Here is a 22038-nt window from a genome sequence, read left to right as displayed (position 1 = left end):
GGAATGTTCCCCTGCTCAGATCTAAATACTGAACTCCCTTGCTTTTGAGTCGGGACTAAAATCCCATCGTGCAGCACAACCATTACTGGGTCTGTATCCCAAGGAAATCATAAAGGAGGGAAAAGGACTCATGTGCAAAAATATTTGTAGCAGCTCTTTTTGTGGTAGCAAAGAATTGGAAAATGAGTAGATGCCCATCAATTGGGGAATGGCTGAACAAGTTGTGGTATATGAAGATAGTGGAATATTTTCTATTAAAAATGATAAACAAGCTGATTTTATTTTATTTTATTATAGCTTTTTATTTACAAGACATATACATGGGTAATTTTTCAGCATTGATTCTTGCAAAACTTTCTGTTCCAACTTTTCCCCTCCTTTCCCCCACCCCCTCCCTTACAAGGCAGGTAGACCAATACATGTTAAATATATTAAAGTATATGTTAAATACAATATATGTATACATAGTTATAGAGTTATCTTGATGTTCAAGAAAGATCCGGTCTAGAAAGAAGGTAAAAAAAAAAAAAATCTGAGAAGGAAAACAAAAATGCAAGCAAACAATAAGAGAAAGAGTGGAAATGCTATGTTGTGATCCACACTCATTTCCCATAGTTCTCTCTGGGTGTAGCTGATTCTCTTCATTACTTAACAATTGGAGCTGATTTGGATCCTTTCATTGTTGAAGAGGGCCAGGTCCATCAGAACTGATCATCATATAGTATTGTCGTTGAAGTATATAATGATCTAGTTCTGCTCATTTCGGAACAAGCTGATTTTAGAGATTTACACTAATTGATGTGCAAAACAAGCAGAACCCAGGAAAACATTGTATACAATAACAGTAAGAATATGTGATGATCAACTATAAAAGACTTGGTTTTTCTCGATGATTCAGTGATTCAAGGCCAGAAAAAGAACTACGGAGATTGAATATAAATCGACACATGCTATGTTCACTTCTTTTTTCTGTGTTTTTTTCTCTCACATGGCTTTTCCCTTTAATTCTGATTTTTCTCTTTCAACGTGATTTATAAAGCACTGCGCATTTAAAAAACAAATAAAGGCTAAATCTTTTTTAAAAAATATCTTAACTATGCATAAATAGAATGAATCGCCTTGAGAAACAGTGGATTCTCCCAAAAGCTATATGACATTTGTCCCGTGAGTCAAAACGGAGTTTTTTGTTTGTTTTTTGTGTAGGCTGGACTAGATGGTCCCTGAATTTCTTTTTAATTTCGGGATTTTATGATTTTCTTGGATTAAGATGCTGAAGGGAAAGAATGAATAAAGGCTGTTGGTCGATGATATTAGCTTTAACCAGAATCGATGGGAGGACATAACTGAAAAATTAAGGAATCCTCCATCATGTCAGTAAAATTGGAAGGACCCAGGTCAGCGGCTGCTAAGTATTTAGTGCAACACATGCAAACAAGGACGCTCAAGCAAGCAGGACAGCCTGGCGAGAATCTCAGAGGACGGCACCGAGATTAAGGAGGAAGAGAAAAGGCTTCTTGCAGAACTGAGAGTTAGCTGGGACCTGAAGGAAGCCAGGAGGTCTAGCTAAGGCTGGAGCTCACGCTCCCGTCCGCATCAGTCCTCGCTCCAGCCGCTCTAGACTCCCCGCTAGACAAAGAGAAGCGTGGGTTGTGGGGAGGGGCTTAGGGGAGGGTTTCCCGGCTGGAGAATATTATCTCCAAAGTTGGCAGAAAGTGGAAGAGCAGATCGGCGCCTTCGGGCAGGAGACAGCTTCAGCACCAGCCGCTAGACCACGGGTGACTCCCATCCTCCGCTCTCTCGGAAGTGCTACCCAACGCCGGGATTAGGTGCCGCAGAGAGCGAGCAGAACTGCGCCTGCGCATTACATTTCTCCTCCGCCTCGGGGGCGGGGAATTCCGTCTCACGTCCTCCCAATCGATTCTTCGGGAAGCTGGATTGAACCACGCTCAGGAAGAGGGAGGGACCGACCCGCAGCGAAGCAGGTTGTGGGTGGGCAGTTCTCGAGCGCAACGAATCGTTGCTTGAAGGGGGAAGAATAGGGGTGTGGGCCAATGAGGCGAGGCGGGACCAGCTCCACCTCCGGAAACAGCAGGCCAATCGGCGCGGAGCGGCGGGTGGGCCGGGGAGGCTGCTGGGGAGGAGCGGGCGGAGCGGGATGGCAGGCGCCGCTCGGGAAGTGCTCACGTTGCAGCTCGGCCACTTCGCCGGCTTCGTGGGTGCACACTGGTGGAACCAACAGGTGAGCCCCTACCCTTCCTGACCCCTACCCGCCTACGGCTAACGGGATCCCCAGACTCCGACTTTCTCGGCCCCTTTGCCCCAGCCGGCTCAGGCCTGCCCCGGCACTGGACCCAGCAGCCTGCGTCCCCCACAGGATGCCGCATTGGGCCGCCTGGCCGGAGCCAAGGAGGTGCCCGGAATCAAGGAGCTGCTTCCAGGAGAGCTGTGCCCCGATGTCTTGTATCGGGCAGGCCAGACCCTGCACGGCCAGGAGACCTACACTCCCCGCCTCATCGTCATGGACCTGAAGGGTGAGCCGTGCCCCCCGGAGCGAGAGGGTGGGAATCGGGCCCCCTCCTTAAGGGACCTTCGAGGCTTTTCTGTCCCTGGGCCCACTGAAGGCCTCTTTGTAGTCCCAGGTACTTTGCCAGGACCTAGCGGTGGGACGTGGACAGCAAATTGTTTTCCTTCTTTGGGCCTCAGTTTCTAAACTGCAGAGTGAAGGCATGGGCCCGATAAGGTGATCTATCAGATCCTTTTCAAGTCATGTTCTCTGATTAACGTCAACCTAGTTCCAATTTTCTAGCAATCTAGCTTTTCCCAATCATAAATGTCTTTCTGTGCAGACCCTACCCTCCCTCCAGCCACCTTGTTGTTCAGACTTCCTTAAATCACCCAGTCATCTTTTATTTCAGAAAATCAGTTAATTTTTCAGTGATCTAAGTAGAGTGAACTTAATTTGAGTTTCTGTTTAAGCTCACAATGCTGACCTGCTTTCTAAAAAAGAAGGTAAGAGAGTTTAAGGAACAACTATTTTGTGGACTGTCAGGGAAAATGAAGCTTTCTTTTTAAAGAAAAAACAAACCAAGAAGGGGAGAGGACTAAGTTAAATATTAAAACAAAGAAAAGGCTCCGGAGAAGAATCTTGACCTGTGTGGAGAAACTGAAAGCTGAAAGAATGTGACTCGAGAAAAAAGGGAAGAAAACTTTCTACAAACTTGGAGATAATTCATGTGAAATTCTTGAAGAAGGAACTGGACCATCTGAAGAGAAAGATGCTTTTGGAACTGAAGTTTTAAAACCACAGATGCTGACAGATGAAAATATTCAATAAGAGTCAGAGAAAGTTGACAGGATTAAGTAGCATTGGTATCCATTCTGAGGGGATGAGATAGCTCCTTATTTTTCCAATAATACAAAGAGTTTATTATTCCTTGGTTATGTATTCAGAATATGGCAGAGAATGTTTAAAGTTAAAAAATCCATACAATTATGACCCACTACTGATAATTCACATAAGTCTAAGGGACATTGCCAAGTGGAACTTGGCTAAAGATTATAAGCAAAAAGCGGTTTAGGAGCACACTCGGAGAGGTAGGTTTTTTTGGAAACATGACTTACAAATCAAGGTCAAGGTCTTCTGAAGAGAAGTAGATTTGGGATGTGAAGTTAAGAAAATGTCTGAAAATAGACCTAAAATATAAATGATGGAGAGATGAAAGGTACTTAATGAGAAGTGATAAAAATGTATTTGTTTAGAATCTTCCCAATTCAATCTAAGACTTTTAATCGAAAAGAGGAAGGGAAAAACTTGGATATATATAATGCAGGAAGTTACAATGTTGGAAGATAGTAGATATCTACAAGAATTGATAGAAGGTAACATCTAAGGAACTACCTACAAATTCCATGGCTTCAGATGTTGATATGCAAATGCAAAAAATATAGGTAAAAAGCAAAGGGCAGGAGGCAGCTAGTTGGTGCAGCAGATAGAGCACCAGCCTTGAAGTCAGGAGGACCCGAGTTCAAATCTGGTTTCAGACACTTAAGGCTTCCTAGCTATGTGACCCTGGGCAAGTCACTTAACCCCAATTGCCTCAGGGGAAAAAAAATAAACTTGGTAGGCCTGGGGCCAGGACAACACATTTTTCTTAGGTCAAATATGAGTTTCATATACTTACTAGTTCTAGAACTCTGAGATTAATTGCTTTTCTCAATTCCTTCATCTGTAATATGAGCTGAAGAAGAAAGTGGCAAACCACTCCAGTATTTTTGCCAGGAAAACCCCAAAAGGAATAATGAAGGGTTGGACATAACTGAATTTGACTGAAGAGAATGGGGAAATGTCAACTAGAAATCTTCATGCAAAGGAGCTATTTTGACCATTATAGGTATTAGTAAGACTAGGTGGGGTGATAACTGTGAGTGAAGTTACGTTAATGAACTCTTAATTATTTTGCCATTCCTTCAAAGAATAGCCACTTTATCTCTAGTTCTTTGATGCCACAAAATATTCTATTAATGTTTTGGTACATATAGGATTGCCTGCGTCAAAAGATATGGACATTTTAGTCACTTTATAATTCTAAATTGATTTCCACAATGATTGTGGTAATAATTCATACCTTCAATAGTATAGCTGTCTTTTTTTCTTTTGGCTGAGACAATTGGGGTTACGTGACTTGCTCAGGGCCACACAGCTGGGACATATTAAATGTCTGAGGCCAGATTTGCAGTCAGGTCCTCCTGACTTCAGGGCTGGTGCTCTATCTACTTACACCAACACCAAAAAGACAACACCCGTCTTTTCTATAGTCATATGAAAAAATGCTCTAAGTCACTACTGACTAGAGAAATGCAAAGTAAAACAACTGTTGGAGAAGATGTAATAAAATTGGAACACTGTTGGTGAAATTGTGAATTGGTATAGTCATTCTGTAGAGCAATTTGAAACTATGCCCAGAGGACCACAAAGCTGTACATACCCTTTTATCCAGTAATATCATTTCTGAGTCTGTATCCTAAAAAGAATATAAAAAATGGAATAAAACCCACAGGTAAGAAAACATACCAGCTTTTTGTGGCAAAGAATCAGAATTTGACGAGATGCCCATCAATTGGGAAATAGCTGAACAAGTTGTGATTTATGAATAAAATGAAATTCGATTGTTCTATTAAAAAAAATGAGCAGGCTGATTTCAGAAAATCTAGAGACTTATATGAACTGCCACTGAATGTAGTAAGCAGAACCAGAACATTGTACACAGTACTTGTAATGGGAAATGGGGGACTACATCCAGAGAAAGAACAAGAGACTGAATGCACATTAAAGCATACAATTTTCATTTTGGTTTTTATCCTTTCTTGTGGTTTTTCCCTTTTGTTCTGAATCTTTTCACAAATAAAATTAATGTGGAAATATGCTTAATATGACATGTATAACCTGTATTTGCTTGCTGTCTTGGAGAGGGAGGGAGAAAAATAAGATAAAAATTTTATAAAAAATGAATGTTGGAAACTCTTTACATGTAATTAGGGGGAAAATAAAATGCTATTAAATGGGGAAAAGGTATTAAAAACATTAAAGTAATTCTGGAACAAAGAGGGAAAAAACAAAGAAGGAATATGACCACTGCTTTTTGGGATGGGACTATGCTTATAGAGAACAAAGAGAAAGTAATGCTGTTCAACTCTGATTTTACTTCTTTCCTCTTCCAGAAACTACCTGTAAGGGTCCTTCCAGCTCCAAGTTTAAGATCCTGTGACCTTTGGTCTGAAAACGATAGACTAAAAAGGGATTCAAGGGAGCTGAGAAGTTAGGAAAGAAAATAAGAGAGTACCTAGTGGTCCTTGATTTGTTTATCATCAAGTTTGTAAACTACATCAAAGTGAAATAAAAAAAATAGCCAGTATTTCTTAAAACAGACTGCTAGACTAATTTCAATTCTAATCTGATTGATCAAAGGTATGCTATAGATAAGTTTGGCTAGAGTTTAGCAAAGCTTATAACAAAAGCTCATGCCTTTAGGTATTCGATAAATACCTTGGAAATCAATACTATTCTTGTGAAAACAGAATAGTAATGAAATTCTTGTGAAAAGAGAGAGATGTAGGTTAAATGATAGTGCATTTAGATGAATATGAACCTGGTTGAGCCGAAGCTAAGTGTAGTCACTAATGATTTATTGCCATTTGGGAAAGTGAGAAAGCTGCAGGGATTTCTACTTGTTTTTGTTATACTAATTTTTCTTTTTTGATCGTAAGCTCAATATTGACCTAACAGTGATTAGTCATTCCAAAAAGATATGACTTGGAGCTGAATTGAGACACAGGGTCTAGCAGTCATAGTTCTCATGTCCTCTAACCTAATTCAGTGTCCAGAAGATATTAACCAGGACAGTGAAAAGTCTTAAGATCATGCTATTGAAGGATCAGATAAAAGAACTGGGAGTTTAAGGAAAACCAGAGTTGGAGAGAATGTAATAGACATTCAGGTATTTGAAAGTAGTTATATGGAAGAGCAGATTTTTTCTATTTGGTTCTATAGTGGAAATGTAGTAGTAGTGATGGAAATCATAGCTCATTTTTGTTCAGGTCCCTCTCCAGTTTTAGGATTTTTTAAAAAAATGTCTTTGCTATTGTCTGTATACCATTCATGTTCAATCCAGAGGAGTGACTTGCCAGGTAATGTTAATTGACCAAAAGCTAAAAAGTGTCAGTATGGACAAAAGATTTAGAGGCAGGAAGGATCAGAGGCCTCTTTTTGTGAACTGAGATAGACAGGGGAAGTGACTTGCCAGTATTTTGGAATATCACGGGCATTCCTCCAATTCCTAATTCTGAGAGTACTTTCTACCCCGGTATGCTACATTACAACAATGGTGCCTATACAGTGCTTTAAGAATTTTTTCCCATAAGATTTTCCTCTATAACACCGGATAGCAGCCCCTCTGCAGGTAGAGATGAGTGCGATGACTTCTGTAAGGTATGGCAAGAGTTGCTTCTGAGCTGCAGCTCCAGCTGCCGGACTCTTGGGCTGCTCAGGGCTCCTGTATTAGTCAGTCTCACTGGCTACTCCCGAGACACCTGATGTAGGTCACTTCTTATGATTACACAGCTAACAAGTGGCAAGATGGAGCTGCTCCTGCTTCAGTGTTCCTTCCACTACAGCACCTATCTGAGAAAGATTCCTCAAGCAGTTTAATGTGAGAGAGGGGTTTGGAGTGAAGCACACATGGGAGAAGTCAGCCGGGCTGCCCTTAGCTTCTGTGTACCTTTGCCCTTCTCTCCCTGTAGGCAGCCTGAACTCCCTGAAACAAGAAGGCGGACTATACCAAGACAAACATCTGGATGCTGCCATCGCTTGGTGAGGGATGAGAAAAGGGGGGTGGAGGCAGGGCACTGTACCCCTCAAAAGGAGTCTGAGGACCATTGGCCCTGGGGCCGATCTTTATTTCAGGCAAGGTAAACTCACAACCCATAAAGAGGAGCTACAAGCCAACAACCCCTTTCTGCAAAACCTCCTGAGTGCAGAGGTGAGGCCCGAGGCCCGGGAGCAGGCTGCTGCTTCCCATTTTAACAACAGTGCCTCCATTGTAGTGTGGTATCATCGATTTCTTGTTTGAAACACTTCAGCAACCCATGTAGCACAAGACCGAATAGAGTCTGGGGCATAGGAAGCATCCTGAAATCACCCCAAAGTGATTTGGATTATTTTAGCAATTGTCTAGCCTTTTGTGACAATTGTTGGGTTTTTGGTTAAGTGGTCTACATTTAATGGGTAGTCTTTTCTTTGTTATAAATTAATTCCTTTTGATAATTTTGGATGGCAAAGGACACTAAGACTTTCACTGGTATGCCAACTTTTCCCTAAGATGAATGGAGTTAAGTGTAAATGTTGTTCCTTCTCTTAGGGAGTGATGAGTAGTGATGGCGTCTGGAGGGTCCAAGCATTTCCCAATGGTAAAGGTGAGATCTTTGGCAGCGGGAGAGGAGGTAACTGGGCCAGCAGACCTAAAAGCAGATTACAAAAGCCTGACCTCCCCACTTCTCCACAGGTCTTCTACCACTTGCCAAAGCCTTTTCCCCCACCTCTAAATCACTAATTCCTCCTGAGGGGAGCATCAAAGTCTGGTCTGACTTCCTTCATGTGCAGTTACATCCCAGAAGTATCTGTATTATCCAGAAGTACAACCATGATGGGTATGAGGGCGCCAGGGGTTGGTGGAAGTCGATCCCTACTTAGAGCTGGAATAGCTCTTGCTAAGCTGTGAGCTCTGTGTTCCACAGGGAGGCAGGCCGCCTAGAGGGCTTTGGCCAAGGTGAAAGCCTCTTAAGGGAGCCTACCTATCTGGAAGAGCTCGAAGACAGACTGCACTTCTATGTGGAAGAATGTGACTATTTGCAGGTAGCAGAGGGGCTAAGCGGGTATGAGGGTCGGTCGATTTCTTCCCCATGAGTCATTAATATTTCTTCCCTGTCAAGGGTTTCCAAGTCCTGTGTGATCTGCATGATGGCTTCTCTGGCCTAGGAGCTAAAGCTACAGAATTGCTTCAGGATGAATATGCTGGACGGGGAATCCTGACTTGGGGTCTGCTTCCTGGCCCCTATACTCTAGGGGTAAGTGATAGAAAAAGGAAGCATTACTATTACTATACTCCCTGAAAGATCTCTATGAAGAGAGAGGTGAAAAAGATACCATGAGAGAGGTAAGAAAGGTACAATTTGTTTGTGCCATTCTTTTCTTTCTTCCTCTAGGAGCCTCAGAAAAACTTCTATCGACTCTTCAATACAGCCCTAGGCCTTGTGAACATCGCGTCTCACAGCTCACTTATCTGTCCATTGTCCCTTGGGGGTGGCCTAGGACTTCGGCCTGAGCCCCCAGTTACCTTCCCACATTTACGCTATGATGTAAGTGTCTAGTTTGTATGTTTGGGGAACTGGCTTGTTCCTTACTGGGTTTGTGCCTGGGGAAAGGGGGATCCTGGGCCACAGGCTGAAGATGCGCCTTCCAGACCCTATTTGTTATCCTCCTCTCTACCACTATTACCCAGAATACTTGACAATTGCCTTCCCAGACTCATGACCAAGCACTTCTCTAATTAGTCCTTCTTCTTTCTTTAGGTCACACTGCCCTACCACAGCAGTGCTCTCCTGGCTACAGCCCTAGATACGATCACTGTCCCCTACCGACTACATTCCTCCCCAATATCCATGGTGCATCTGGCTGATATGCTGAGCTTTTCTGGGAGAAAGGTGTGGAAACCCAGTGGGGAAATCTAGATGTGATTAGAGAACTAAAAAGTCAAGAAATCCATCATCTGATTTTTCTTTTCCCCTTTTAGGTAGTTACAGCTGGGGCCTCCATCCCCTTTCCAGTGGCTCCTGGCCATTCCCTTCCAGATACCTTAGCTCAATTTGGAGGAACCACACCCTGGACTCCACTTTCTGCATGTGGAGAGCAAAGTGGCACTCGATGCTTTGCACAGTCTGTGGTGCTTCGGGGTGTGGACAAAACACGGCAGACCAGGTAGGGGGTAGGAGGTGTGTCTTCCTATTATCATTTATGCCCTTCTGATTTCCAACCATTTCAGAGCTTTAAAATTCCAATTAGGTTGTGGGCTATCAGGGGCTCCTCTTTCCATATCTAATTTACTCTGGATAATAACAGCTTCTGTGTTTCATTGGGCAGTCAGCTCTCCCCAGGTACATCACCAAGTTCCCCACTCCATGCCTGTACTAGTGGAGAGGAGGTGCTGGCCCAGTATTTACAGCAGTTGCAGCCTGGGGTCCTGAGGTATGTAAAACGTTTTCACACTCCCCCTCCCCCAATAATTTCTTGGCTTTAAGATTCTTCCTCATTTCTCCTCTTGGATTGGGTTCCACATCCCAAGTCACTCCATTCTCTGGGCCTTAGATTCTTGAGATATATAATATGTATATTATATCATGTGTTGTATACAACAAAGTTGGCCATGATGATCTTTTAAGATTCCTTGCAGCTATGATGTTTTGAGGTTCCTGTAAACCAGGTCTCTTAAATCTGTGCCCCATCATCTTTTTGCCTTTGACAAGTTTGTGGAAAACTTTTTGCACAGAAAAAAAAACTCTAAAACATATCTTCCCAGCTCCTCCCAGTTGCTGCTGAGTCCATGTAGGGTAGTACCGCCATACCCACGATTCTTCTCCTCAAGGCTCAACCAACAGGGTTTGATTCTGGATGGCACCCACAATGGGACAGGTAAGAAATGGGACAGATCTAACTCCTAAAGAGACTTGCTTCTCCCCAGCTTCATGACATCTCAAACCCCCCACAACAGTTTCTTTAATTCTAAGGCTCTATCCTATTGGAATGAATTCTCCCTTTCATGGGTAGGGAGGGAGAAGTAGCTATTAAGTAGGAAAAGGGCACAGAAAAAAAGAATTCTTACTTCACAATTTTGTCTGAGGTTGGCTCACCCCTTCACCTATTCTAGGAAATGAGGTCTCTCTTACTTCTGATTGCACTGTCCCTTCCACAGCAGTGGAGACTATTCCTGTGCTCACTACCCTGTGCTCTACCTCACTGCTGCATCGGGTCTTGAGCCGCTTGGCTGGGGAACTGGCCAACCTTGACTTGAGACGCTGGGCCAGTTTTCTGGCAGCAGGTGTGGAACAAGATGACATGGAAGAAACTATACAGGAGCTGCACAACCTGGCTCAGTGTTACAAAGATGGAGATAGCCTCATAAGCTGAGCCCCTTTCATGGACTGCGCAGCCCAGAGAGGGAAAAAAATAAAATAGTTTTCAATAAACATGACTGCTGTGTATAGCAATTTTTATCTTGGGGCTGGCCAGATACACCAATAGGGCTTGTTTATTTTGCTTTAAGAAAGATGGTAATTGGATCACAAAACAATAAATATGTAACATGGAGATTAGAGGGGAGAAAGCTCAATCAACCCTCTTAGGTACAGTATTTACAAATTTACAAATTACAAATCCAGATCAGTGCAGCCTTCATAACAGGCCTTCCTTTCAAATATTAAGAAGGCTGAAACCCAGGGCCCTTTAGTTCCCAGCCTGCTTTTTCTTTTTCTTGGACTCCCTGCTTACTTCAGCCTTGTAAACTGAGCCCCAAATAACCATAATGGAGAGGGGAGGGAGTGTGTCTTTCCTATCTCTCCTGGTAAGGTGCCATGATGGGTTTGGTCCTGTACAAACACCACCTGTGTCTCTGGAATTTCACTCATCTGGTTCCTCTTCAGACAGAAGATCCCCCCGGTCAGAGAGCTGATCTGTGTTACTGGTGCTGGTAGCATCATCCTCATCCTCAGAGCTGGCCTCGCAGGCTGTGTGGAAGAGCTGCATCAGTTCCCTGAACCGGTGTGAAACCTGTGGGAAAACCAAGGGAGTATCTGTGTATGCTTTGTAGCTAACACAGCTAAGAGCAGCTCCGGGCACGGTTCATGAAGTGCTCTGTGTCAACCTCTGGGAAGCAGGTAGTCATAGTTATCCTTACTACAGTAATAGTTAAAGGAAGTGAAGACTCACAGATAGTCATAGCCTTAGTAAGGAGCAGAATTTGGCCTTGAAGACCAGGTGTCTTCTGCTGTTTTCTCAGCTGTCACGCCTTAGAAGGATTCAGTGCTCAACTCTTGGAGTCTGTCTTGTTTTCTCTTCACCCTGCCTCCTGTTATGGAGATGAAACCCAGCTTCCTTCTCTCCCCAAATTGGCCTTTTAGAGAAGTACATTCTGGAACTGTCACATTCCCCAGCTTTTCTATTCCTCCTGTTCTGGGAACCTAAAGCCCACTAAAAGTGGGAAGTAGTAATTTGAATCAATTCTGTCCCCCTATTTTCCACACCCACATCCTGCCATGATGAGACACTTTGAATGCTTTACCCAAAGTTTCCTTAAAAATGTGTGAGCTTCCTCATGTCCATCTACATCTCAAACCCCTTACCTCTCCAGGAGTCTTATTGCCCAACTGCTGTGAGATGGTGCTGAAAGTCTGAGGCTGTGCCCCTCGTTCCTGGCACATGGTGAGGATCACTCGATCAGCCTCCCTGTAACACAGATAACCGAGATGGCCACAGGGACCTGGTCTCAACTCCCCAATCCCCAATATTTTACCATGCCTACCTTGTCCATAGGACAACCTTTTCACCAGTGGAGCTGACCTTGCTGTTGTTGGCACATACTGTAGCTTCTGAAGCCTTTAGGGGGTGCTCTCCATCAGACCCCTTGACATGCAGGCCAGTGTCCTCTTTGGATGAACCTCCAACAGAGACCCTGTGAACAGCCCCTGAAGTGGTAGTTACTGGTGAGGGGGATTCAAGGATGGTGGGAATCCTGGTTGTTGTCTTATTGTCAAATTTCCTGCCAGGATGCAGCCAGCTATTGGGAGTATCTGGTTTCCCTTGCTCAGAGGCCCATCCTTTCCCAACATTTGTGGTGTTAGACGGCAGGGGACTTGGAGGGGTGGTGAGACACCCTGCAGCTTTCCCAGAACCTGCCATGGCCCCTGCCTGCTGGGCTTCACTCAAAGTTTGCAGTTTTGGGGATGGGGCATTGATGCCTTCAGCTCCAGTTTGTCTTCTGATTGAGTTGGGAACAAGTCCAGCCTTAGGGGAACTTTGAGGGCTCTCTGGTGAACAAGGTGCTGGAACATCCAAAGGGGCTTTGTCTGTGGAGTTTCCTTCTTCAGAAGAGAGCACTGCTCCTCCCATTTCCAATCCTGCTCAAAAACATAGGACAGGTACAAGGAAACAATAAACAGGTCAAAGAGGACCTCATAAAGTCAGCTGGCAGAGATGAGGATGTGTGTGGGAGAGAGGTGGGTTTTTATGTCACAGTGTGCTCCTCTGAGATTATCTGAAGACCATGAATTTCCTACAAATAAACCTGGGTATGTCCTAGTTCCTGGCTTTACATAAGAAGACAAGGGGATAGGCAAAAAGGATGGAGAATTGGGCAGGAGGTTCAAATCAGCCTACCAGAAGTCAAAAGTGACAATAAAATAAACCTAAGGTCTATTTTTGTGAGAGTGGTAGTCTGAAGCATCAAACTTTTACAATGCAAGGAGATAAGGGGATTAGGGATAGAGAGTGGAAAGAAGTACCTGGAACATGCCCCTCTCCTTTTCTGGCTGCTCTCAGGACTCTGCTATCTTGCTCATCTAGGGCCTCTTCCTCCCCTGGCTCCCTGCCTCGTCCAGCTTCTTTAGCATCAGGGGTAGGGCTGGCCTCAGGAGGAGGGCTTGTACCCAGCAGCTCATGGGACTCCTTGTTTTTGCAGGTCTTGCTTTCACATACCTGTAGGGATGGTTTTAAGTCACAAATAACCCCTTTGGGACTCAATGAGGGAAGAAGGCCCAAGGACAGAACCATTAATCCCCCTCCATTAGAGCCTAGCACCTTCTCAAAATAAAAGAGCAATTGGGCAAAAGATGTTATCCTGTAACCCAAATGTTTACATCCTGTTTTAACAACTCTACTATGTTCTTCCATTAATCTCTTTGCCATCCTGACAAAAATGCACCTTTGCTTCACTTTAAGAAAACTGTACAATCAAAGCAATTACTAGGAGTTATTTTGCTCAATTATGTCAATAAATCTAACAATTTAAGTGAAATGGAAAAATACTTCAAAAAGAATAGACTGTCTAGATCAGAGGTCCTTAAACTTTTTAAATAGGGGGCCAGTTCACTGTCCCTCAAGACTGTTGGAGGGCCAGACTATAGTAAAAACAAAAACTTTGTTTTGTGGGCCTTTAAATAAAGAAACTTCATAGCCCTGGGTGAGGGGGGATAAACGTCCTCAGCTGCTGCATCTGGTCTCTGAGCTATAGTTTGAGGACCCCCGGACTCTAGATTAACAGAAGAAGAAATATATAAATAGATCTATTTTAGAAAAAGAAACTGAACAGACCATAAGTGAGTTTCCTTAAAAAAAAAAAAAAAAAAAAAATCAGGACCAGATGGGATTTGCATGTGAATTCTACCAAACATTTAAAGATCATCCAATCCCAATATTAAATAAATTATTTGGAATAATAATCAAAGGAGTCCTATTAAACTCCTTTTGTGAAACAAATATGGTGCCGATGCCTAAATGAAAAAGAGCAAAAACAGAGAAAGAAAATTACAAACCAATTTCACTAATGAATATAATATATGCAAAAATCCTAAATAAAATGCTAGCTAGGAGATTACAACAATGTTTCTCAACGACTATACACTGTGACCAACTGGAATTTGTATTAGGAATGCAAGGATGGTTTAATATAATTGGTTGTATTAACAAAAATCATGATTATATCAATGCAGAAAAATTTTTTTTTGACAAACACAATAGTCTTATTAAAAACACTTGAAAGCACTGACATAGGGATGAAGTATCTGCCTTGGAATCAGGAAGACCTAAGTTCAAATACGGCCTCAGGTACTTAATAGCTGTGTGACCCTGGAAAATTTATTGTTTTTTTCAAACTCAAAAACAAAAGCATATGTGTTTTTTTTTCTTAAAATGATAAGCATCATCAGTAAGCATTATTTACAAATATTTGAAAAAATTTACAGGGATCAGCTAGAAGCTTTTCCAGTAAGATCAGGAGTGAAACAAAGATGGCCACTACTGTCGCCAATATTTTTCAATATTACATTAGAAATACTAGCAATAAGAGAAGAAACCGAAGAAATAAGACTGGGTACTTAAGTAATAAAACTATCTCTTTTTTCAAATGATATGATATACTTGGAAAGTTCAAGAGATTCAAGGTTAGCATAATTTTGGGGAATGGCTAAATAAATTGTGGTGGCACTATGCAATGATGAGCAAGATGCTTTCAGAAAAACATGGAAAATCTGCATGATATTGATGGTACAACAAATCATGAAGGTAGAGAACTGACTAGGAAGAATTCACAGGCTCAGGCCATCTTCAAGTTAAGAGGCAAAAAGCTTTATGATGATGTCATAAGGCAGGCTAAGTACCCTAGCAGTATTCCCAGTTTACAAGAGAAAAGATGGAACTTTTTATAGGAAAGGACTCAAAGTAAGTCCTTTACTTATACAAACTATGCCAGTTGCTAGCCTCAGAAAGTCAACTGGTCATTAAGGAATGTTTATTTAAAATAATCTCAAAGGCTGACATCTATAGTTTGTACTTCTGACTGTATACAGTAACTGTGACTATCAATTTAATATAATTCTGTCCATACAAGAAATTCAACAAGGCCCCCTCCCTTAAGACAAGATAATCCTGTTAGTATCCCTCCTTGAGGCCCACCTAGACAATGTGTTGCTATCAGTAAAAGGATAATCTTTTACTGTAGATTTATTCACCCCATCATTATATTACAGTGAAATAAGTAGACAAGAGAATGTATAAAATAATTGTGAAAGACTGATTCTGAATAACACAAAGGGCCTATGAAGATCCTATATACCTCCAGAGAAAGAACTGATAAATAGAATGTATGCCTTGTGTGCTTGTACATATGAAGACAGTTAAGAACTTAAAATGTAACCCCAAAAAATTAAAGTTAAAAAAAAAGAAAAAAATCTCATTACAAGAACCAAGCTTGGCCCAGAACAAGAGAGGTAAGAAAGCACTGCCTGCCCATCCATCATATCCCAGTCTCCTTTGTAGAAATAAAACATCAAGAAACTTGATAATGTCAGACTTCTTTTGAAATGTTAGTTTTGTTGAACTTTTAAAATTCTGTCATAAGGAAGGGTCCTAGGGAAGGGACAAGGATGCTTACATTAGTATATATGTAATGTAAAAAAAAGGTTAATACATATTTTTAAAAAATATATGAATGTATAAATTTTAAATAGGGGTTGCAAGACTCCTTTTGAAAAGTTATAAATTACCTAAACCTTTTGATATTTGTCCTCCAGTCTTTCTCCTTTTGTTCCAGTCTCAGAACAGGTGTCTCCTTTTAATAGGACAATATGACTGATTTTGATCTCATTTCCTATTTCTGGTATCCAGTCACCAAAATCATCTTGATAGAATCTTAGCTACTGCTCCAGCCCTAATTATCCTCACTAGAACAACAAAAAGATTTTTACCATGCATGCTTTATTTGAAATAAAGCCAGTCATAGGGACTTTCCCTAGCACATCCTTATTTGAGATTATCCAAACATATGCAAAATCTCACCTGAGATTATCCAATTTTCCTGCCAATTCTCCTGTTTATTTATTTATTTTTGTCCCCATACAGATAAACTCTTGCCTTGCTCAGTAGGTGGCTGCTCCCTCCCTTAAGGAGAATAGCCCACAGGGTGTTACCCAATCCTTCTAAAAGCCCAAATAAATGCCCTTGATTGAATTCTTTCAGGGATGCTACAACAACCCAAAATCCCAACAAACTTGTCTATTTTGCAATTTTCTCCTATCCATTGCCTCCCTTTCTGTTGCTTACAAGTATGCCTCCCCAATTCTTTAAAAAAATTATTTGATCTTATGATAACTTTCCCTTTTACAACCAAACTGAGAAAAAGCTGTCTTGGAAGGTAGGAAAGGGAAAAAAAAAAAAAAAAAAAAAGCTTGTTAATTTAAAAAAATCTGCAAGGAATTTAATCAAAGAACTTGAGAAGATCATAAAATACAAAATGGATGATTTTGATTATATTAAAGTCTTTGTGCAAACAAAATCAATGTAGTCAAGATTAAAAGGGAAGCAGAAAACTGGAAAAAATTTTTTACATCCAAGTGTTCTAATAAAGATCTCATTTCTAATATAGAGAACTGACTCAAATTTGTAAGAATACAAGTCATTGTCCAATCGATAAATGGTCAAAAGATATGAAGAGACAATTTTCAGATGAAGAAATTTTATTTTATTTTTATTTTTTATTATAGCTTTTTATATACAAAACATATACATGGGCAATTTTTCAACACTGACCCTTGCAAAACCTTCTGTTCCAACTTTTCCCCTCCTTCTCCCACCCCTCCCCTATATGGCAGGTAGTCCCATACATGTTAAATATGTTAAAGTATATGTTAAATACAATATATGTATACATATTTATACAGTTATCTTGTTGCACAGGAAAGATTGGATTTAGAAAGAAGGTAAAAATAATCTGAGAAGAAAAAAACAAAAATGCAAACAAACAGTAACAGAAAGAGTGTGTTATGTTGTGGTCCATACTCCTTTCCCAGTGTTCTTTCTCTGGGTATAGCTAGTTCTGTTCATTACAGATTAGTTGGAACTGATTTGGATCCTCTCATTGTTACAGAGAGCCACTTCTATCAGAATTGATCCTCATATAGTACTGTTGTAGAAGTGTATAACTTTCCTGATTTTGCTCATTTCACTTAGCATCAGTTCATGTAAATCTCTCTAAGCCTCTCTGTATTCATCCTGCTGGTCACTTCTTATAGAACAATGATATTCCATAACATTCAGTCATTTCTAGTCATATGAAAAGAGTCATATGCTCTAAGTCATTATTGATTTGTTGATTAAAGCAAATTAAGGCAACTCTGAGGTATCACTACACACCTTTCAGATTGGCTAAAATAAGATAATGATAAATGTTGGAGGGGATGTGGGAAAACCAGGACACTAATAGATTGTTGGTGGAGTTGTGAATTGATCCAACCATTCTGGAGAACAATTTAAAACTCTACCCACAGGGTTATCAAAGTGTGCATATTTTTTGATCCAGCAGCGTCTCTATTGGGCCTGTATCCCAAAGAGATCTTAAAGGAGGAAAAAGGACCCACATGTGGAGAAATGTTTAAAGCAACCTTTTTAATAGTGGCAAGAAATTGGAAACTAAGTGGATCTTCATCACTTAGGGAATGCCTGAATAAGTTATGATATATTTTTGTTATAGAATATTATTGTTCTATAAGAAACAATGAGGAGGATGATTTTAGAGAGGCCTGGAGAGACCTACATGAACTGATGCTAAGTGAAGTAAGTAGAACCGGGAGAACATTGTACACCTCAACAAGATTATATAATGATCAATTTTGATGGATGTGGCTCTTTTCAACCATGAGGTGACTTGTGTTGAAGAGAGCCATTTGCATCCAATGGGCATTGAAGGTAGATCACAACATAATATTTTCAACTTTTTTTGTTGCTGTTTGTTTGCTATTTTTTCCCTTTTTGATCTGATTTTTCTTGTGCAACATGATAAACGTGCAAACATATTTAAAAGAATTGAAAAAAAAAAGAATCGCATGTTTAACCTATATTGGATTATTTGCTATCTAGGGGAAGGGGGGGAGAAGAGAGGGAGAAAAATTTGGAACACAAGGTTTCTGCAAAGGTGAATATTGAAAATATCTTTGCATGTATTTTGAAAATAAAAAGCTTTTTAAAAAATCTGTCTACATTTCCTGAACCCACATCTCATTCATTTATCAAACCCTTGCAATCTGGCATCAATCAACTGATACTGTTTTAAGGTTTCTAAAACTCCAATGTCATACTCAATAGTCTCTTCTAAATCCTTATTCTTCTAGGACCTCAGTGCAGTATTTGACAATGTTGATCATTCCCTCTTTGGATTCTCTCTCTCTTTACAATTTTCATTTAATATTCTCTCCAGGTTCTTCTCCTATGTGGCACCTTCATTCAGGTCTCCTATCTAGTGGAGGTATAGTCCTAACTGTACTAAATGTCTTCCTTTTTCTCTTTAGTCTAAACAGTAACCTCAATAATTCCCAGCTATAACAAATTATACAAATAACTCTCACTCAACCCTATATAGCCTTCACTTCTGTTCTAAGCTCCTTTTCTATATTACTAACAATCTATTGAGTATCTTGAATTCATTGCTCCATAGGTACCTCAAACTTAGCACATCCAAAACACAACTCACTAAATCCTTCTTACTTCCTGTTTGTGTATATCAAAGCTACCACCACCCTTTCTTCCATTTTCCAAGTTCACACCTTTAAAGTCATCCTTAACTCATTTTACACTCAGTTCATACCCAATCAGCTGCCATGTCTCATCATTTCTATTTTTACAAGATTTCCCCAAACTGTCCTCTTTCCTCTGTTCATGTATCTGATTGAGGCCCTTATTTCATGTAGAACATACAGTGGTCTCCTACTTGGTCTTCATTGCCTCTACCTTCTACACTCACCTGTCAAATCGCTACTCCTAAAGCACAGCTTGACTATGTTGCTCCCTTTCAAGAAGCTAGTGGCTCCCTCTTTCCTTTTTGACACGCAAATTCTTTTGGCATTTAAAACACTTCCCAATCTGACTCACTACACATTATTTTCATCCACACACCCTAATGCCTGTACCTTCCACATCTTCCCAGAAGCTGTCCCTTCCATCAGGAATGTACTCTCTTTTCACCTCCAATTTAGAGAATCCCTAGCTTCCTTCAAGGTTTAGTTCAAGTGCTACCTTTAACATGAGGCCTCTCCCAAGTTATCCAAGTACTTAATTAATACTTGATGAATTAATTCAAAATAAGATTCTATTTATAAAGTTTAACTTGTAGTCTTTTGCTGAATTAAGCTATTACATAAATGAATGAGAAAGCACTTATTAAGCAATTACTTTGTGCAAAGCACCATACTAATTGATAGAGATCCAAGGAGAAAAGCAAGATAATCCTACTCTTGAAGGAGCTCACAGTCTAATAGAGGGAAAAAACATCTATAGCAAGTGTCGACCTAAAAGTCAGATGGAAAGTCCCCAGGACTCTAAAGCAAATTAATTTATACAGTTCCAAAGTCCAAGTATTTTAAAAGCTGTAACAAGGCAGATAGCATAACCCCACGGACATTGCATATTAGTACTGGACATGACTTTGGAGCCTATCTAATCCAACTTAATTTTTGAGATGAGGAAATTACATGAAAGGGCTTCAGTCAGGCCTGAACTAAGATGCACCTGTGACCAACCTCATTTGCTTTCTGACCAAGCTTACCTTGCTGCTACAATGGCTACAACCTCTTCTTCTGTTCTTCTTTAACTTGGGGTCTGGATTGCCTTCATGGCAGGAACAGACACAATCTTTGGGGCCATCTGGCCACTCTGTTTCCTAGAAAAAACACAGGGTCAGTTGGCAGCCTGGACACCAGGCTGATCTAGGCAAAAAGATCCAGACTCCACAATTCATGTTCTATTCTGATGACATTGCCCTGATCTAAGCATTCACAGTATTCAGCTACATCTCATATCAAGGACCATTATAAACAAAATCACTGTACAGGGGAGGAGGGGGGGGGGGGGAAAGAAAGGCTGATCACATTCCTTATTTGTTTCAAGCATTTATTAGTTTAAAATAGTAACTCGTCTATTTTTGATTAGCACTTCAAAAGAGGTCATTTGCTGGTTAAATGAAAGACAATGTGATCTGTATTCACTTGCAGTTGTATCTGCTTCTTCTTAAGACAAGACTTTGGCACAGAAGCAAATGCTCAATGATGCTGATTGACAAATGTCCTTTGGCCTCAGCCAGATTTCTCTCCATTAAAAAATAAAGATTCTCAGAAGAATAAAGGGAGTTATCAACAGTTCTTAGCTCTTCATTTCTACTAGTATAGGGAACATAGACACAAAGGGAAGATAGGGGATGATTTCTATGAACAATGATGTCTTGGATTTGGGGGCCCAAAATTTAGATTGAGAATAGAAGATGGAGCTCATCCCACCTATGTATTCTATGCAGATATTCTGCACTGCTCCTCTCCCCCCGCCCCCCAGCTTATGCCAACTTTATCCCTTCTAAAGTATCATAACTTCCCCAAGTCTCCCCAGCCAGTTAATTAAAAAGAGGTAACACAGAACCATATGACACTGGAAAAGGGGGAGAGGGGAATCCCATTAGCAATGACTAACCTTGTCATGGTTCTGGCCTCCAATCTCTTTCCTCCTTTTGTTTTTTGAGGCTGTGGACATTTTGGGGTGCTCCTCTTCCTCTTCCACATCTGGCAGAGCCACTTCTTCAAAGCCATCAAACTAAAGAACAGCACCAACTATGTCAGACTCTGCTGCTCCCATGGACTCTGCTGCTGACTTCCCTCACCCCTAAGTCCCTCAGGAGTCCCAGGATATGTACCTCATACTCTTTCTCCTCGGTCCAATTGATCTCCTCAAAGTCACCCAGTCGACTAGCCACTGGTCGAAGATGATCAAAGAAGACTGAAAATTCATCCTGAAGATGGTCATGGCCCTTAAGCAATTGCCACATCTGAGTCTTAAGCTTGAAAAATTGGAGAAAAGGATAAGAGTTCTCAAAAGCACAGCTTCTCACCTCTTTCAAACCAACCCTGTTAGTCTCAGGACCTCAGAATCTTAAGAAGTGAATAAGATAGAGCTCATAAAACCCCACCCTCTCTTCCATGTGGTAATCCTCTTTATGGATCCCAGAGGAGTGGTCATTCAAACGCAATATTAACATTCCTTTTGTTGCTGGAAATGTTTCATTTCCTACAGTTCCTTCTCTTTGCTCTTAACAGATGGAGGGGAAGATAATTTTCACTATGTTCCTCCTAAAATAGTCTATAGCCAGAAAGAAAACTGCTAGCAAAGAACATTCCTCCCACTAGACAAAAGTGCTCTTTTCTGGATCTGGGAAGTCTGAGGCTTAAGACTCCTGATCTAATGATAGATTCTTGTCCCTTCTATTTTTCAGCTTTCCCCAGAAGCATAAAAAGCTCTAGGCTACTTTTTCTTCTTTAGAAAGGCCACAGTGGGAATGGAAAGAGGTAGAACTGGGATGTATTACCTCACCAATCTCCTGTGGGAGACAGTCAGCACAGCCCTGCAGGACTTTGATGATCTTCTGATGGTGGGAAGGGTTTTCTGCAAAGCAAATCTCCAGCTGCCGAAGGAACTTTCTACTCTTCTCAAAAGCCTGTTGCTCTTCAAACTGCCAGGAAAGGGTACCAGGAGAGGATCATTCTCATTTCCTAAAACTCCTACCCTACCCTTTAACATCTAGAAATAAAACTCCCTGATCTAGGGAAGCTGATGACAATCTCCAAATGCAGTTATAAAAACTTATACAAATCATATTATGAGCTTTGACACTGATCTCTCTCCCCTGGAGA

At 41.0% G+C, this 22038-nt stretch overlaps 2 protein-coding genes across 7 annotated transcripts in view; one reads left to right on the top strand and one right to left on the bottom strand.

Moving 5' to 3' along the window:
• The first annotated feature begins 2009 nt into the window (after nucleotides 1-2009).
• On the top strand, nucleotides 2010-10799 carry MSTO1 (misato mitochondrial distribution and morphology regulator 1). 3 transcript variants are annotated; one of them, XM_051993853.1, is made up of 14 exons: nucleotides 2010-2239; nucleotides 2375-2531; nucleotides 7297-7366; nucleotides 7460-7535; nucleotides 7914-7968; nucleotides 8058-8202; nucleotides 8290-8407; nucleotides 8485-8619; nucleotides 8758-8910; nucleotides 9124-9255; nucleotides 9345-9529; nucleotides 9692-9796; nucleotides 10128-10240; nucleotides 10476-10799. In XM_051993853.1, the coding sequence occupies exons 1-14, from the start codon at nucleotides 2156-2158 to the stop codon at nucleotides 10733-10735; spliced, it is 1788 nt and encodes a 595-aa protein (XP_051849813.1). In that variant the 5' UTR covers nucleotides 2010-2155; the 3' UTR covers nucleotides 10736-10799. The 3 variants fall into 3 exon arrangements, with proteins under 3 accessions (XP_051849813.1, XP_051849815.1, XP_051849814.1); XM_051993855.1 differs by having other exon boundaries at nucleotides 2011-2239; nucleotides 10524-10799; XM_051993854.1 differs by having other exon boundaries at nucleotides 2013-2239; nucleotides 10521-10799.
• Nucleotides 10800-10815: 16 nt separating this feature from the next.
• GON4L (gon-4 like) overlaps nucleotides 10816-22038 on the bottom strand; it is a 79363-nt gene continuing 68140 nt past the window's right edge. For all 4 annotated transcript variants that reach the window (XM_051993849.1, XM_051993847.1, XM_051993850.1 and 1 more), the window contains 8 exons: nucleotides 21714-21857; nucleotides 21045-21188; nucleotides 20825-20944; nucleotides 19911-20024; nucleotides 13105-13297; nucleotides 12126-12720; nucleotides 11947-12049; nucleotides 10816-11374 (listed from right to left, as the gene is read on the bottom strand). In XM_051993849.1, coding sequence (XP_051849809.1) covers nucleotides 11225-11374; nucleotides 11947-12049; nucleotides 12126-12720; nucleotides 13105-13297; nucleotides 19911-20024; nucleotides 20825-20944; nucleotides 21045-21188; nucleotides 21714-21857 — 1563 coding nt within the window. In that variant the 3' untranslated portion in view covers nucleotides 10816-11224. The remainder of the gene's footprint in view (nucleotides 11375-11946; nucleotides 12050-12125; nucleotides 12721-13104; nucleotides 13298-19910; nucleotides 20025-20824; nucleotides 20945-21044; nucleotides 21189-21713; nucleotides 21858-22038) is intronic.

Source organism: Antechinus flavipes, chromosome 4 (genome assembly GCF_016432865.1).
Source record: "Antechinus flavipes isolate AdamAnt ecotype Samford, QLD, Australia chromosome 4, AdamAnt_v2, whole genome shotgun sequence".
NCBI classification, from domain to species: domain Eukaryota; kingdom Metazoa; phylum Chordata; class Mammalia; order Dasyuromorphia; family Dasyuridae; genus Antechinus; species Antechinus flavipes.
The sequence above is the reverse complement of the archived record's forward strand: the minus strand, read 5'-3'. Positions and strand labels throughout refer to the sequence as shown.